This window comes from Micropterus salmoides, unplaced genomic scaffold (assembly GCF_014851395.1).
Source record: "Micropterus salmoides isolate LMB-PRFRI ecotype aquatic unplaced genomic scaffold, ASM1485139v1 Ms_hic_scaffold_20, whole genome shotgun sequence".
Taxonomy (NCBI): Eukaryota; Metazoa; Chordata; class Actinopteri; order Centrarchiformes; family Centrarchidae; genus Micropterus; species Micropterus salmoides.
Window position 1 is genome coordinate 25,811,551 of NW_024041151.1, and position 14,945 is coordinate 25,826,495.

The 14,945-nt window shown below is 40.2% G+C and overlaps 1 protein-coding gene across 2 annotated transcripts in view; it reads right to left on the reverse strand.

The window, feature by feature from the left end:
- whrna (whirlin a) overlaps positions 1-14,945 on the reverse strand; it is a 161,887-nt gene that overhangs the window by 35,575 nt on the left and 111,367 nt on the right. For both annotated transcript variants that reach the window (XM_038734254.1, XM_038734252.1), the window contains 2 exons: positions 13,837-14,045; positions 11,187-11,223 (listed from right to left, as the gene is read on the reverse strand). In XM_038734254.1, the coding sequence (XP_038590182.1) occupies positions 11,187-11,223; positions 13,837-14,045 (246 nt within the window). The remainder of the gene's footprint in view (positions 1-11,186; positions 11,224-13,836; positions 14,046-14,945) is intronic.

Here is a 14,945-nt window from a genome sequence, read left to right on the forward strand (position 1 = left end):
GATGTTTTTCATGTCTGAACAAACACAGCCTTTAATTTAATTATTTACTAAATACATAACTTTCTTACTTACTTAATTTAATGACTATATTGATTAACTAATGACGAATGATGACAATCATTTTTGAACCAATCCTGGCAAAGAAAATCAGAAAAAATGAAGTACATCTCCTATGATTCATGTTGACAACAACTCTGCATGATTTACCTCGGCAGGAAGTACAGTGTGAAAAAAATGACAATGTTTGGCATGCATTGCTGCCTACAACTGTTTCAATTTTCAAATCCTACACACAGAGGCTTTAAGCTTTTGCATCAAACATGTATGGCCTGGGCTTTTGTCTTGTCTCACACTACTTTAGCAGTCACTATTGGCACTTCCAGTATTTAACTATAACTGATCAGAGCTACTGAGCAGATACTAAGCAACATTATCATTCATTTGGAGTTGAGTTTCTAAGAGTCCAATATTGACTCTCATTTTAGCTCTGTTCTTAGTCTCCACCAACTCCTGAGCTGATAAATGCTTTCTTAGATTTTTGGTGCTTTTCTCTGAATACAACATCCTACTGCACCCAGAAACAACACTGATGAGAGCTACGAGAGAGAACCAAACAGTAAAGATGCAGTCCAGAAAACCAAAACACAAACGACCTATTTCACATAACACTCATTTGATCCACCTTCAATATAAAAATATTTCTCATAGTCGTCTTAAAGCTGCCTTTAGTTTAGTTTATTTGACACATGTACAAACGCAAAAGTAAAAATGGAAATCCCAGTGTGTAAGACAATTGACAGGGATAACATGAAAAGTCCAGGGCTTATTTCCATCGTGGTCCCTAGCGGTTCATGAAGCCTAAAGCTTAAGCAGCTAAAACAGATATTTCTACAATAACGATGTACTAATGACATGTACAAGCAAAGTGACAGTGTGAGAGGGGTCGCTTGTATGAACCCAGAGAGAATCATCACCATTTTTTAGCTGCCCGGCCCACAACTTTACTGTTTTGGTTCTTTCTCACAGCGTCCCCAAAAGGGAGAATGCTGGATTGCTGCTATTTGTGTCCAGGGGCACAGCATGTATCGTTCACATGAATTGCCTTGTCAATAAGGGCTGAACAACTATGTTTTATTATTGGTACCTGCTGCTCTGGTGTAAATAAGAAAAATAAGGGCTAGATTAGGTAACCACTTGTATTGTCATGTTTCTTTGACAACTACAACGGTAAAGAGGAGAAAATCTATCAAATATATAGCTTGAAGATGATCAATGATTTACTTTGAATGTCAGAATTAGCTTGTTCTCTGCTCTCCCCTCATTCAGTGATGTCTTAATGAACTGTCGATGTAATGTTTCACACCTGATGAGACTTCTTTGAGGGTTTGCTATTAAACCTGAGTGGATTGCACAGTGCATTATAAAAAGCTATTGATCCCCTACAACACTTCAGCTGGGAAATCAGGACGAGCTCAAACTGCATCAGCATGCATATGTTTGCTTTTTGTCAGACTAATGGAAAGACAGATGAGGTTGTTTTGTATTATCACAAATCAGAAATGTCAGGGTATGTCTGCAACTATAGGAATGTTGAGGACAATCTTAAAACAGATTTTTGTATCACATTCCTATTTCTCACTGTATTTGTGTTTGGGAGTGACAGCCTCTGAGAGGGCAGATGTGAAAAACACAGTCTTGCTGTGTTCTGTAAGGTTCATTTTGCTAAGACTCCATTCATTCATCCCATATGCGTAGGAGCCATTATACATGAGGGAGACATGTCACTTTTTTTCCGCAGATTTCGGAGCTGGCTCATAGCCAGGCGGTTTGAGTGACTAGTTTATCAATCAATCACACACTCAGCATCATACATGATTAAACTGTTGAAATGCGGACAAAAATCACGTGGGCCTATAAAAACATGCGACAGAAGGCAATGGTGGTGCTGAAAAGTTAAGGGACAAAAAAAAAAAAGAGTTCGCTGGAGGCAGCTACAGCAAAGCGCAGCCTCAATACTACGTTTCTTTCGTGCTGGTGTTACTTACAGCCTAACTGAAGACAGTAGTTAGGAGGGTGGGCAGAAACTTGTTACAAGTAATGCAAATTTGCAACATAAATAAATAAAATAAGTAATTGGCACCTTTTCACGTTCCTTTTTTAAAACTGTACTTTTACTCTTTACTCCAGTATTTTCTGTGGGCCAGTAATCTACTTTTAATTTCGTTACATTTTCCATTCATACCTTCATAACTTCACCAGTCTGTAATCTGCTTTTTGCTTGTGTGCGCGCAGTTACACAGAAGAACGCCAGGTCTTCTTTGTGGTATACAGAGACGGGCGCTTATCACAGATATGAATGAGCTGGGCAGATGCAAACATTTTGAAAATATCTTTTTAGTATGAGGCTTTATTGTTCTACTGATACAACTGAAATCCAGTGAGCGCACACCATGGCACTGGTGGCCTGCTGCAAAGCAGCCTGCATCGCTCTTTAACAAGTGAAATACTTCCACTTTCCATTAACGCATTCAAAGCGTATTTAGTCTCTGCAGAGAAAACGTAAACTTCACACTGTAACATCTAAGTTAGATGATCACTAAATTGATTCTGATATATTAACAGTATCCTGTTAAAGAGCATCGCTTTCTTTTAATGGATATTTTTTTTGTTTGTTTTTTTTTTACATCGGTTACTATTTGTTTTACAGCGATGTCCGACGATGAGTCCATAAACAGAATGTCGCCGGTGAAACTAACCTTGGCTTTCACTCAGCCGCTACCAGCTGTTATTTATTCAGGAAACAATCATTTTTGAGATGCACAGAGAGAGATATAACATTTGGGTGGATCAAACAGTCTTGTTGGGTTTTACGCATGACGCACAGCTTCTTCTGTATGTAGGTTTACCTGCTTCAACAACGAACTGCTCCCATGTTACTGCCACAATAATTATTCGCGTTGTAAAGATTATTTAGATGCTTTAAGGAATAATCAAATTGTTTTGGCTGCCTGTGCAACTGCAAAGCAAGTGGTTTGATTGGCTACATGTCAATAATAAAAGAGACAGGCAACAATAGCTGGCTGGGCAGCAAGCGTGATATTTTAAAGTGATCTTATCAACACATTCATAGAGATTTAAAAAGGAAAATAATTATTAAACAGAAATAGCAATATAAATGACAGATAATCAACAAGCTAATTGCTTTCCATAGAAATAATCTGATGCACAACAGATGAAATACAGTGGGTACGGAAAGTATTCAGACCCCTTTAAATTTTTCACTCTTTGTTTCATTGCAGCCATTTTCCAAAAATCAAAAAAGTTCATTTTATTTCTCAGTAATGTACACTCAGCACCCCATCTTGACAGAAAAAAACAGAAATGTAGAAATTTTTGCAAATGTATTAAAAAAGAAAAACTGAAATATCACATGGTCATAAGTATTCAGACCCTTTGCCGTGACACTCATATTTAACTCAGGTGCTGTCTATTTCTTCTGATCATCCTTGAGATGGTTCTACACCTTCATTTGAGTCCAGCTGTGTTTGATTATACTGATTGGACTTGATTAGGAAAGCCACACACCTGTCTATATAAGACCTTACAGCTCACAGTGCATGTCAGAGCAAATGAGAATCATGAGGTCAAAGGAACTGCCTGAAGAGCTCAGAGACAGAATTGTGGCAAGGCACAGATCTGGCCAAGGTTACAAAAAAATTTCTGCTGCACTTAAGGTTCCTAAGAGCACAGTGGCCTCCATAATCCTCAAATGGAAGACGTTTGGGACGACCAGAACCCTTCCTAGAGCTGGCCGTCCGGCCAAACTGAGCTATCGGGGGAGAAGAGCCTTGGTGAGAGAGGTAAAGAAGAACCCAAAGGTCACTGTGGCTGAGCTCCAGAGATGCAGTTGGGAGATGGGAGAAAGTTGTAGTAAGTCAACCATCACTGCAGCAATCCACCAGTCGGGGCTTTATGGCAGAGTGGCCCGACGGAAGCCTCTCCTCAGTGCAAGACACATGAAAGCCCGCATGGAGTTTGCTAAAAAACACCTGAAGGACTCCAAGATGGTGAAAAATAAGATCCTCTGGTCTGATGAGACCAAGATAGAACTTTTTGGCCTTAATTCTAAGCGGTATGTGTGGAGAAAACCAGGCACTGCTCATCACCTGTCCAATACAGTCTCAACAGTGAAGCATGGTGGTGGCAGCATCATGCTGTGGGGGTGTTTTTCAGCTGCAGGGACAGGACGACTGGTTGCAATCGAGGGAAAGATGAATGCGGCCAAGTACAGGGATATCCTGGACGAAAACCTTTTCCAGAGTGCTCTGGACCTCAGACTGGGCCGAAGGTTTACCTTCCAACAAGACAATGACCCTAAGCACACCGCTAAAATAACGAAGGAGTGGCTTCACAACAACTCCGTGGTTGTTCTTGAATGGCCCAGCCAGAGCCCTGACTTAAACCCAATTGAGCATCTCTGGAGAGACCTGAAAATGGCTGTCCACCAACGTTTACCATCCAACCTGACAGAACTGCAGAGGATCTGCAAGGAGGAATGGCAGAGGATACCCAAATCCAGATGTGAAAAACTTGTTGCATCTTTCCCAAAACGACTCATGGCTGTATTAGATCAAAAGGGTGCTTCTACTAAATACTGAGCAAAGGGTCTGAATACTTATGACCATGTGATATTTCAGTTTTTCTTTTTTAATAAATTTGCAAAAATTTCTACATTTCTGTTTTTTTCTGTCAAGATGGGGTGCTGAGTGTACATTACTGAGAAATAAAATAAACTTTTTTGATTTTTGGAAAATGGCTGCAATGAAACAAAGAGTGAAAAATTTAAAGGGGTCTGAATACTTTCCGTATCCACTGTATATTATTAAATATACTTTTACTTGAGTAGGTTTGTCATTTTTTAAAAACTTTTAAGAGTAGTTGTACTTTTTCTTGAGTAAAGATTTTGAGTACTCTACCCGCCACTCGCCAGCGGCACCAGCAGCTCTGACATGGTGAAGCTGAGATGAGGTCAATAGCAGAGCCAGCACAGTCCAAAGCACCAGTTTATGGTAAGACTGATGATGATATGGCTTATTTAATTATCTACTCAAGGGCTCAGCTGAAGTGATTACTTTACATTAGGAGAGTTAAAGAGGTGTTTCTAGTTTTGAAAATGTATTTTAAAGGCTCATTTAGTTATGTTCTCTACTTGCATAAAATTCTCAAGAATGCAGGGATAAAGGTCTCTAAAGACACAGAGGGCCCGACAAATACTATGTCTGGAGAGTGGGCTGACCAGGGACAAACTCCTGGGTCACTTTTTTGCCCCTGTCGGTGACCATCCTTGACCTTAAAAACTTGCGTCCAGAGGTGTGTATGTGTCACTGTTACTTGTCCATAAACAATTGAAAAGTAGTCAAAATGTTCACACAGAGATGAGCATCCTGCAGTATTTTAAGAGGAAGAGCACAGAGGTCACAGGAGCAGGAGTAGAAAATGTTCACAAACATTTGTTTCAGGGAGAGTCAGGGCCAAGTGAGACACAAGAAATATCATAGACAGCTTACATCAAGTGTAACATTAGGATAACTAAATACATTTATACTTTGGCTAGCTACATTAACTAGCAGCTGTTCCATGGTTTTCATGGTATGTAGTCACTTTTGTTCTAGTTATATTATACTCCCTCTCACTGACCCTCTCCCTCTCCGAGTTTTCATAATCTGCCTGCCATGCCTCTGATTCATCCATTCATATAACTGCAACATCAAAGGCTCATATTGAACTTGGGACCTTTGTCACGTCACCTTGCTTTCACAGTGAACTGTGGAATAAAGAGAAATGCCAAACAAAGAATCTAAAAAGCATTTCCTTAAAAATGGTGCAGGTCCCACACCTGATGCTCTCCAAAAGGGACATGTTAAAAACATTGCTGAGTTTTGTACAAGGACAACTTTTCAAGGGAGAAAATACAATAAACCCCTCTTTTAAATACAGTCTTTAGTGTATTTTGCATTTTTAACAGTGTCACAGTCCCACCTCAACAGTTGCAGTGCGGCATGTCTCACAGTTCTGGCAGTTCTTCATCAGAAGGATTAGTTCTACTGCACACACTGGAAAAGAAACTGGATAGGAAGGCGAGTGTCCTGTAAATTCTTGCAGAGGATGAAAGCAACCAAGTGGTCATAAAATTTCCCAGGCTGACTAGTGAAAATGCTTTTTCAATCACGACCACCACACACAGTCTGTGATGCTGCTGCATTAGGCATGACATCCACAGATCAGATTATTCACATGTTGTAGTTGCAATGCTTTGAATGACAATAATGTAGTGTCATAGTGTTAGTGTAATTTAAATGTTAATCGAGAGACCGGTGGTGACAGTCCTCACCGAAAAAATAAAAGCATTGGTTATTGTTTCAAATGCTTTTAAATGACCTATACTTATATTTCCTTGAGCAAATAATGACTGTCCTATCTCATTCACAAAGTTGGAAGAAGCACGATGTTTTTATGCTGCCACAAAATTTTGTGGCATGGTAATATGCAAAGACACAAGTGGATGTGAATTGATGTGGAATGAGTTGGACTGAAGATGTGTCAGCACAATTCGAAAATGCTCCGCTAACAGGAGCAAAACATTCTTGCTTATCCCGAAGCTGTACTTTCTACAGAGACAAGAGGAAAAGGAGGGAAACTGAAGGAAAACTGCAGTTTGTGTCTCCTGACCATCAATCTATCCACCAAGATGGTATTTTTCCAACCCTTGACTAAGAAGCTCTAGTTGCCTAAACTTAACCAACACTTAGTTGAGTTGGGAGGTAAAACCTATTTTGTCTTTTAGGTAGGAAGATTTGTTGGTTTGGTGAGTAGATATGGCACCCTGCATATACTGGAAATACTGCAACATCTATAAAAAGCCCTGCAGATTGTTTAGACACTTTTATCTCAGAGATCAGTTAAATAGCGCCCCTTATACAATCCATCTTAGTTTTTCTGTCTGAAAAGGGCACCATGGACAAAAAGGGCAGGTAATCACAGCCACTGCTGGTGTGTTGTAAGGCAACAGGTCAAAACAAAGGCTATCAATTATTTTTAAACCCTCTTTGGACCTAACTCTGGAGGAAATTGTTCCTCTTACTCCCAAAATACCTCCCACATCCATCTCTCTGTTCTCTCTTACAGTGTTGCTACAGTATATCGCCTCCCCCCACTGTCAGGAGAAGACCATCCGTCCATCCAGCTTCCGTAATGGAAAGTGAGCTCTCCCTCTTACCTTCTACCCCCCCCCCCTCCCCTCTCTCTCCCCCCCTTTCTTTCTCTGCTGTCAGCTGCTGTCTCTTCCAACGTTCCTCCTCTTATTTCTCCATTCCAACACACCCTCTCTACATTTGCAAAGTCACAGTCAAAGTCAAAATGAAAGACACTAGAAGTACAGTTTATGGGGAGTGAGTGAGGACAGATTCATGGTATTGTTACACAAGGTCTGTTTTTGCTGATGGGGTGTTTCGGATAGCCTTTGGGGCAATGAGATTTTGGGAAGCCTTAAAGTATCTGGTTTAGATTATCAGTTGTAACGCTTGAGGTTTGACCACTAAAGACTAAAACACACGATTTTATGGATACAATTAGCCAGAGGTGGGACCAAGTCATCGATTTACAACTCCGAGTCAAGTCTCAAGTCTTAGCACTCAAGTCCCAAGTCGAGTCCCAAGTCCAGACCGATCATGAGTGGCAAGTCCGAGTCACGTCTCAAGTCAAGGACCAACAAGTCCAAGTCAAGTCCAAGTCTTAAACTTTGAGTTTCGAGTCCTAAAGATAATGCATTCCTCACCAAATTTAAAAACTCACCAAATTTAAAAACCATTTCAAAAGTTAAAAATAAAACAATGTATTGAATGAAGCATTAGCCTGTACACAAAGAAGGCAGAGGCATAGTTTCACACAACAAATTTCATGAATTAAATAATTGTTCATGTAGGGCTGCTAATTATTTTGGTCAATACTGAGTTAACAGTTATTTAACAGGATTACTCATTGACTTAGGAAACATTAACTATTGAAATGTAATACTTTCTTTTTAAAAACTAGGCTACTATATATGCATTACTCAAAAATCCCAAATAGCCCATGAAATAAGAAACAATAATCCAACATTATTAACTTTAAGCAGCATCTAGTGCGCAAGAGGACGACAGCAGCATAGTTTCCCCCAAATTGACAGCTTTGGGTGACGGATGGGTCACTGAGGGGGCTGTGTGTGTGTGTGTGTGTGTGTGTGTGTGTGTGTGTGTGTGTACACGGAGGGGAGCAGAGCAGGTGACAGGTGAACTATTCGAGTTGACGAAGTTACGTTACAGAACGCTGAAATAAAACCGTGTTGTTTTGTCGCGAGATGCAGTGACAGAAACCAGCAGTGAGAAAACTATAAATCGCTATGACGTTAGAAGACGCAGACACCGTGGATATTTTACAAGAACCGATCAGGTAAAGCAACACTGAACACACCTCTTACGGAGGGACGAGAGCCTCAGCTTTGAAGGAAAGGGGTTTGCTGGATTTATAAAACAAAACGAGTGTCGTTTTGAAACAGCACCCGGCGCTATTATCGTTTTGTGTTAATTAACTTGGTTTTATAATTGGTGGAAGCAGCTTCATGCTGCAGCAGTCTCTCTACACTGTTTCGACCTGACTTTTCTTTTTCTCCGTGAGGTGGAGGAATTTAGAAAGTTGCGTGGTGCTGCGTCAGGCACCCAGCTGTTGTGCATGAATTATGCGTAAAATTCCTCCAGCCAGAGGGAACGATCACGAACGGTTCACGGCCCGCCGGTAGTAGGCCTACTACACAACCCATAGGTACCGGAGAGGGAGTGGGTCGCTGGGGCGTACAGGGCAGGAACAGGACATCGCGGAACGGCCGGGTGCTCTTCGGACGGTCGGTGATTGTCCCTCTTGCTGGAGGAAGCCACACGCTCCAGTCTAATTGAGCACAGCGCTATGTTGATGCGCAATTTTTTTAATATCATAATTTATATTCGGGCATGGGGAGTGTCAAGTCAGCTCGAGTCAAAAGGCTCAAGTCCAAGTGAAGTCAGGAGTCATTGCTGTTCAAGTCAAAGTCGAGTCGCAAGTCTTCTTTGATTTTGTCAAATCATTGTCATCATTTTTGTGACTAGAGGCTGACTCGAGTCTAAGCCATGTGACTGGAGTCCTCACCTCTGCAATTGAATAATGAATTCTAAAGTAGAGTATTGCGCACTTTTAATTTAAATGCACTGCTATATAGTAACAGTAACATGTAGTTTGCAAACACTTTAAACAAATAAGGTGCTTTTTACCAGCAGTATTCCCTTTACACAGTAACAATAAAATATTTCTTATAAATCTCACCATAAACAACTAACTTTTTACAAGTTACCATCAGAGTCCACAACCACAATCATAACATCATAACAGGCACCTTCTGAGCAACAGGTTAACCTATAAATTGTTTTCTTGTTTTCTTGTTTCTGAACAGGTATCAGCAGAAACATTTTTCTTTCATCAGGGAGCAGCATAAACAGTTTATGTTCTGTAGCAAGTGTCCCTGTTACAGTGAGGTGAAGTGGTCGGGCACAAGGCTGTAGCGACACGCAGGCGCATTCCCGTGAAAGTGTTGCGCCGAAGTTGACTTGTCCTGAACTATTTGTACGCAAATCATTGAAAGAGAGACTGATCCTCGCTGTTTGTGAGTTTTCAGAATCTATTACTGTTTACTAAATAGTTATCAGGACATCAACAGGAGGGTAATTCGCCTGGCAGAGCATCCCCGCAAAACTAGATGTATGCCTATCAGGTAAAGTTAAGAGGCTTATAATTTTAACTTAAGTTAAATAGGCTAGAGCTGTGTAGTGCACAGACGCTGTTGCCATAGTTAGTATCCATAGAACGCTTGTCTCCCTGTTGTTCACCTGAGAAGTGCAGTGCAACCCCGCGGGGCCAAGCAACTACATTGAAATTTTAAGAATGCATCCAGCTGCATCCAGCGTAGTCTGCCGAAGCCTCCTTCCACTGCTTGTTTGGGTGGGTGATTTGCAGGTTGATCAACTCCCACCCCTCGGTTTGACTGGATGTGTATTCAGAGCCAGTGAGAAACGGACTTTCAAAATAATAATGATAATAATAACAAAAAACTGTGTTAACATGCGATAAAATAATTGTCACCGTTAATTAATTAGATTGTGGTAACAGACCACATGGGGCTATAACAGACCACATGGGGCTATAGATTGTAACAGGTTAACGTGTTATTATCGCGTTAACGTGTCCAGCCCTAGATACAATCTATAGCCCCATGTGGTCTGTTACCACACATTAAGCGCTGCTCTCAGCCCCAGTGCTGACAGCCTGCAATAGTGCAAAACTAACGAAATTCAAATAATGCAGTAGCACTCCCTGCTGGTCAGAGCAATCACCCATGTCTGAAAGTTGACATTCATGGAGCACCAGCATGTGCTCCAGCATTGCAGCACATTTACATCTGCAGTAGGATTACAATGCTGATCATTATTAATTCATTTTTCAATTATTTTTGGATTAATCGTTAAGTAAAATATTTTAAACTGTGTAAATTGCCCATCATGGGATCTCAGAACCCAAAATTCGGAAACAGAGAAAAGCCACTTGTCCTGACATTCAAAAAACAGGAACCAGCATGTCAATTTTCTGAGTCTATCCAATATGCGATTAATCAATTGTGCCCTGCGTTTTCTGTTTGAATATAAACGTGTGTAAATAACATATCATCAATCAATCAATCAGTGGTTACTTAAGTTCACTTTGTTGTTATTGTTATTATTTTTTCAGATTTTTGATTGATTGATTGGAGTTTAGGATTACACATAAATAAAAGAAAGGAAAAAAAGCTATTTTTTAATCCATAACTTTTTTTAGCCAAGACATTAAAATGTGGGTTTGACAGGTAAAAGGTGAGACTTTACAGGCACAGTTGTTCCCTATCCGATGACACAGGACTGACAGAGCGCTCGGCGACACCACTGACCCATCGACAGTAGTACAGTTAACACAGGGCCCGACACACTGACAATCATGTCCCAAGAGAAACACACAACACACATACATATGGTCCTGTTTTCATGTGCACACATACACACACAACGAAGAAGTAACCTTCTTTTGAATCTCACCTTTCCTGCTGCAGAGGCTCCTTTGTCCACCGAGAAGCTGCAGAGAAACAGATGAAAAGGACACATGAATCACTGGGGGACACTTCAAGAGTAATTCATCAGTTAAAAGTAAACAGCTTATTTCACCAATTGTGTCACTAAAATATTCTCTCTCTCAAACACACACACGCACATTTTGGAGATAGGAATGGTAAAGAGGATTTAAAATCTTGACTGACAGCTTGTCATCTTTTTGAACATATTTCTCATTTATCACAGGCTGATAAATGCTCAGTACCACTGATTTTTAAATCTCAGTCATGGCTTTCATGTTCTTTAGAGATGTGGCAGGTTGGCACATTTTTACAGAAAACGTGAAGCGTGCATCAGTCATGCTTTTCAATATATTTAAAGGCGCAGACATCAAAATGCACGTCACAGACACACACACACCCACTCTCTCTGCAAACATAAAAGCAAGTGTTTCATTTTTTGAGCCCCCATACTCCTGCCCAAGTGAAATGACTCGATTACATGTCCTTACATCCCCAAGTGCCCACAAAGTCATAGACTTTAAATCTATGAGTAAACGTGAAAACTGAAAGCGCTGAAAGGGGCAAATAACAAAAAAATAATAGCTAGTTAAACTGAGTCTGAAAAATACTGCAGTCCCACCTGCAATACCACTTTAAGCTCAGCGTGGACACCTGTTTTGGGATTCAAATTCAATTAGCCCTGTTGACTTTTGAGATCAACTCAGCCTCTTATTCTCTCTTTATACTGATTTTTCAAATGCCTCCTCCCTGGCTGCTCTCTTTGTACTGCCAGATAATTGGCAGTAAGGAAAAGAAACCAAGTGAGACACTGTGTGCAGCACTATAATCTCACTGATTTAAAATATGCAACATGGAAATGACACAAGCAGAAGAAAGCAAAGTCACTTGTAAAACAGTATTTTAGGCTAAATCCATAGTATTATATATTCATGTATGCTCCATGAGAAAGAGACAACTTGGTTAGTAAAAAAAATATTTTAAGGCAGCACAGCAGCCAACATTTCAACTCTACTTATTACAAATTTTCCTTTTTATATGACTAAAAATCTGCGGAAAGTATGTACATTTATATGTTACATTTATGTAAATGCAGTGAAATAAGGGAATTTTTTAAGTCCCAAATGAAAGAAAAAAAATAGTGCTGTTGTTTCGACTATGTCTTCATGTTCTTGCAGAGAGATACCAGAGTGAAATAAATGAATTCATACTGAGAACAACCATCTGTCTCTACTGTTAAAGCTGTGTTGCCTCTGGAAGAAATACTATAATAACCATGACAGAATTTGAAATTCATTGTCGACGTAAAAGTTAAATACCCTTTATAGCCTCATTTGTTTTGGGGAATCAAAGAGTTGTCGGGCTCATGGGTTGTGTGTAAGTTAATGAGAAAATTAGTCTGGAATTTACATCAGCCTCTGATTTGGTTGTTGGGTCAGGTGCATTTTTATTTATCCTGTGAAAAGGAGCAAATGAAACTTCTGCCATCCGAGAGACAGGCATCTGATCACATTAGGCGGTTAAAGACTGTGGCATCTACTTTAGTCTAGGGAGGAGAGGATGTCTTTTCTTGGTGTTCTCTTCATTATCTCTGTGAAGTCTTTTTTCTGCTGCACTGCGCTCAAGTCCCAAGCTTCTCTCGTACCAGTTTTCATCATTAAAACTAGCGTAGTTTCAATTTTGTTTAATTGGTTAAACAAAAAGAGTAAAAGCTAAAATCTGTGATTTCATTAAAGTGTTCAGTGATTTTGGTAGTTAAACAAGTCAAATTAGATCACTGTTGCCCCAAGACACTGTAAATAAAATGTCACACTCATTATTGTGTTAATCAGGCGACTAATGATAGTTCTTTACTTGTTGGTAACTCCCATAAAATTTAAACACCTCTTTGTTACCTGCAACAAGTCAGGCTGAGTAAGTTATCTGACTAACTGATCTAATGAAAATGATCAGTGTTGAAAATCGCACTATAAAGCCCAACAGTTTTCACAAAAAATAAGATAATATATTTACATTTACAGGTTAAATACCTGTCAAAGGTATCACTCTGCTTCTCTTCACTTCTCTTCTTTAGCTCTAATTCTAAACCCAAACTGAACTGTGTCCAACTAGATCCCACTTAAAGAAATAGCTCACGCTACAGACATGAGACAGTTAGCTAAGCTTATTACAAAGACTGAAAACTGTGGGATTGCAGGAAGTTAGAAGAAATAGTCCAGCATATACAGTAACTTTAGGTTTTTGTATGTATCAAACAAACAAGTTTGTAATAACGTGTTTAGCAGTGAGCTTAAGAGGTGTTGGTAGACAGAATTTGTTACCGCTAGACAGAGCTAGGCTAGCTGTTTTCCCCTGCTTTTTTTTGTTCATTTTGTTGCATGTGCTTTTATGCGCTGCGTGTGTAACTGCTCTGTGTTTTTTTCTGTGGCTAGTAGAGTTTAAAAGGCTATTTACTTGTTAATAACAATGGATAAAGATTAATAACTAAAAGAAAGGTAATTTAAATTAAGCAGAATTTTTCCCTTGATGTTTCATTTCTCAAAATGTAATTACAGCACTTGGTTTGGGTATTAATAAGTGTTACTGGCTCAGATTTTTTGGGCCCAATCAAAACTCACCCTGCCATGCTGCTGTTGGCGGAGCTCTCTGCGATCTGTGAGCTGGCGATCCACTTGGTCTCACCCACCACTGTCCTGGCGTGCGGCAGGCGGCCCACGTCTTTCACCGTCATCATCAGGTGTCGTGACGACTTCAAGACCCTGACGGCTTCGTCGTGCGGGATGCTCAGAAAGCTGCGCCCATTCACCTCCAAGATCTGGTCACCAACCTGCGGGGAGGGGAGGGAACACAGAGGCGTGGCGGGGGGGACTGAGCAAGGCGGTGAGGATGGACCAGGCAGACACTGTCACATGCACAGGTTCATAGGTCAAAGGTCAGAGAGAGGTAATGTAACAGGTGGAGGTGGTGGAGGTGTATAAAATCTTTAATGGATCAGCAAGATAATTAGCATGTAGGTTTCTTGTTAAAAGTTGTGACTTTCTCAGGTTGGGCAGCGAAAAGATATAATTACACAAAGATTAAAGTATTCTCTGCTCACTGGCAGGTTCAAGACCAGAACTGTTTAATATGTAATTGAAAAGGCCATATGCAATTTCACATTCTATTAAAGGGCTGGGCCTGGAGGCGGCAGCAGAAAGAGTATAATGATGTCCATACTAAACACCACCTTGGACCGTACCTGTTTCCTATAATGAGCCTTAACTTATTATTGTAGCTTTAACTTCAAGGTCAACATTCTGAGGTGTGTCGAGACCATTATCTGTGCTGAATGAAGCTGATACACCATCTCCATCTCAAACTGCACTTTTCCTACCTAGTTGATCTATACAGTGGGTACGGAAAGTATTCAGACCCCTTTAAATTTTTCACTCTTTGTTTCATTGCAGCCATTTTCCAAAAATCAAAAAAGTTCATTTTATTTCTCAGTAATGTACACTCAGCACCCCATCTTGACAGAAAAAAACAGAAATGTAGAAATTTTTGCAAATTTATTAAAAAAGAAAAACTGAAATATCACATGGTCATAAGTATTCAGACCCTTTGCTCAGTATTTAGTAGAAGCACCCTTTTGATCTAATGCAGCCATGAGTCGTTTTGGGAAAGATGCAACAAGTTTTTCACATCTGGATTTGGGTATCCTCTGCCATTCCTCCTTGCAGATCCTCTC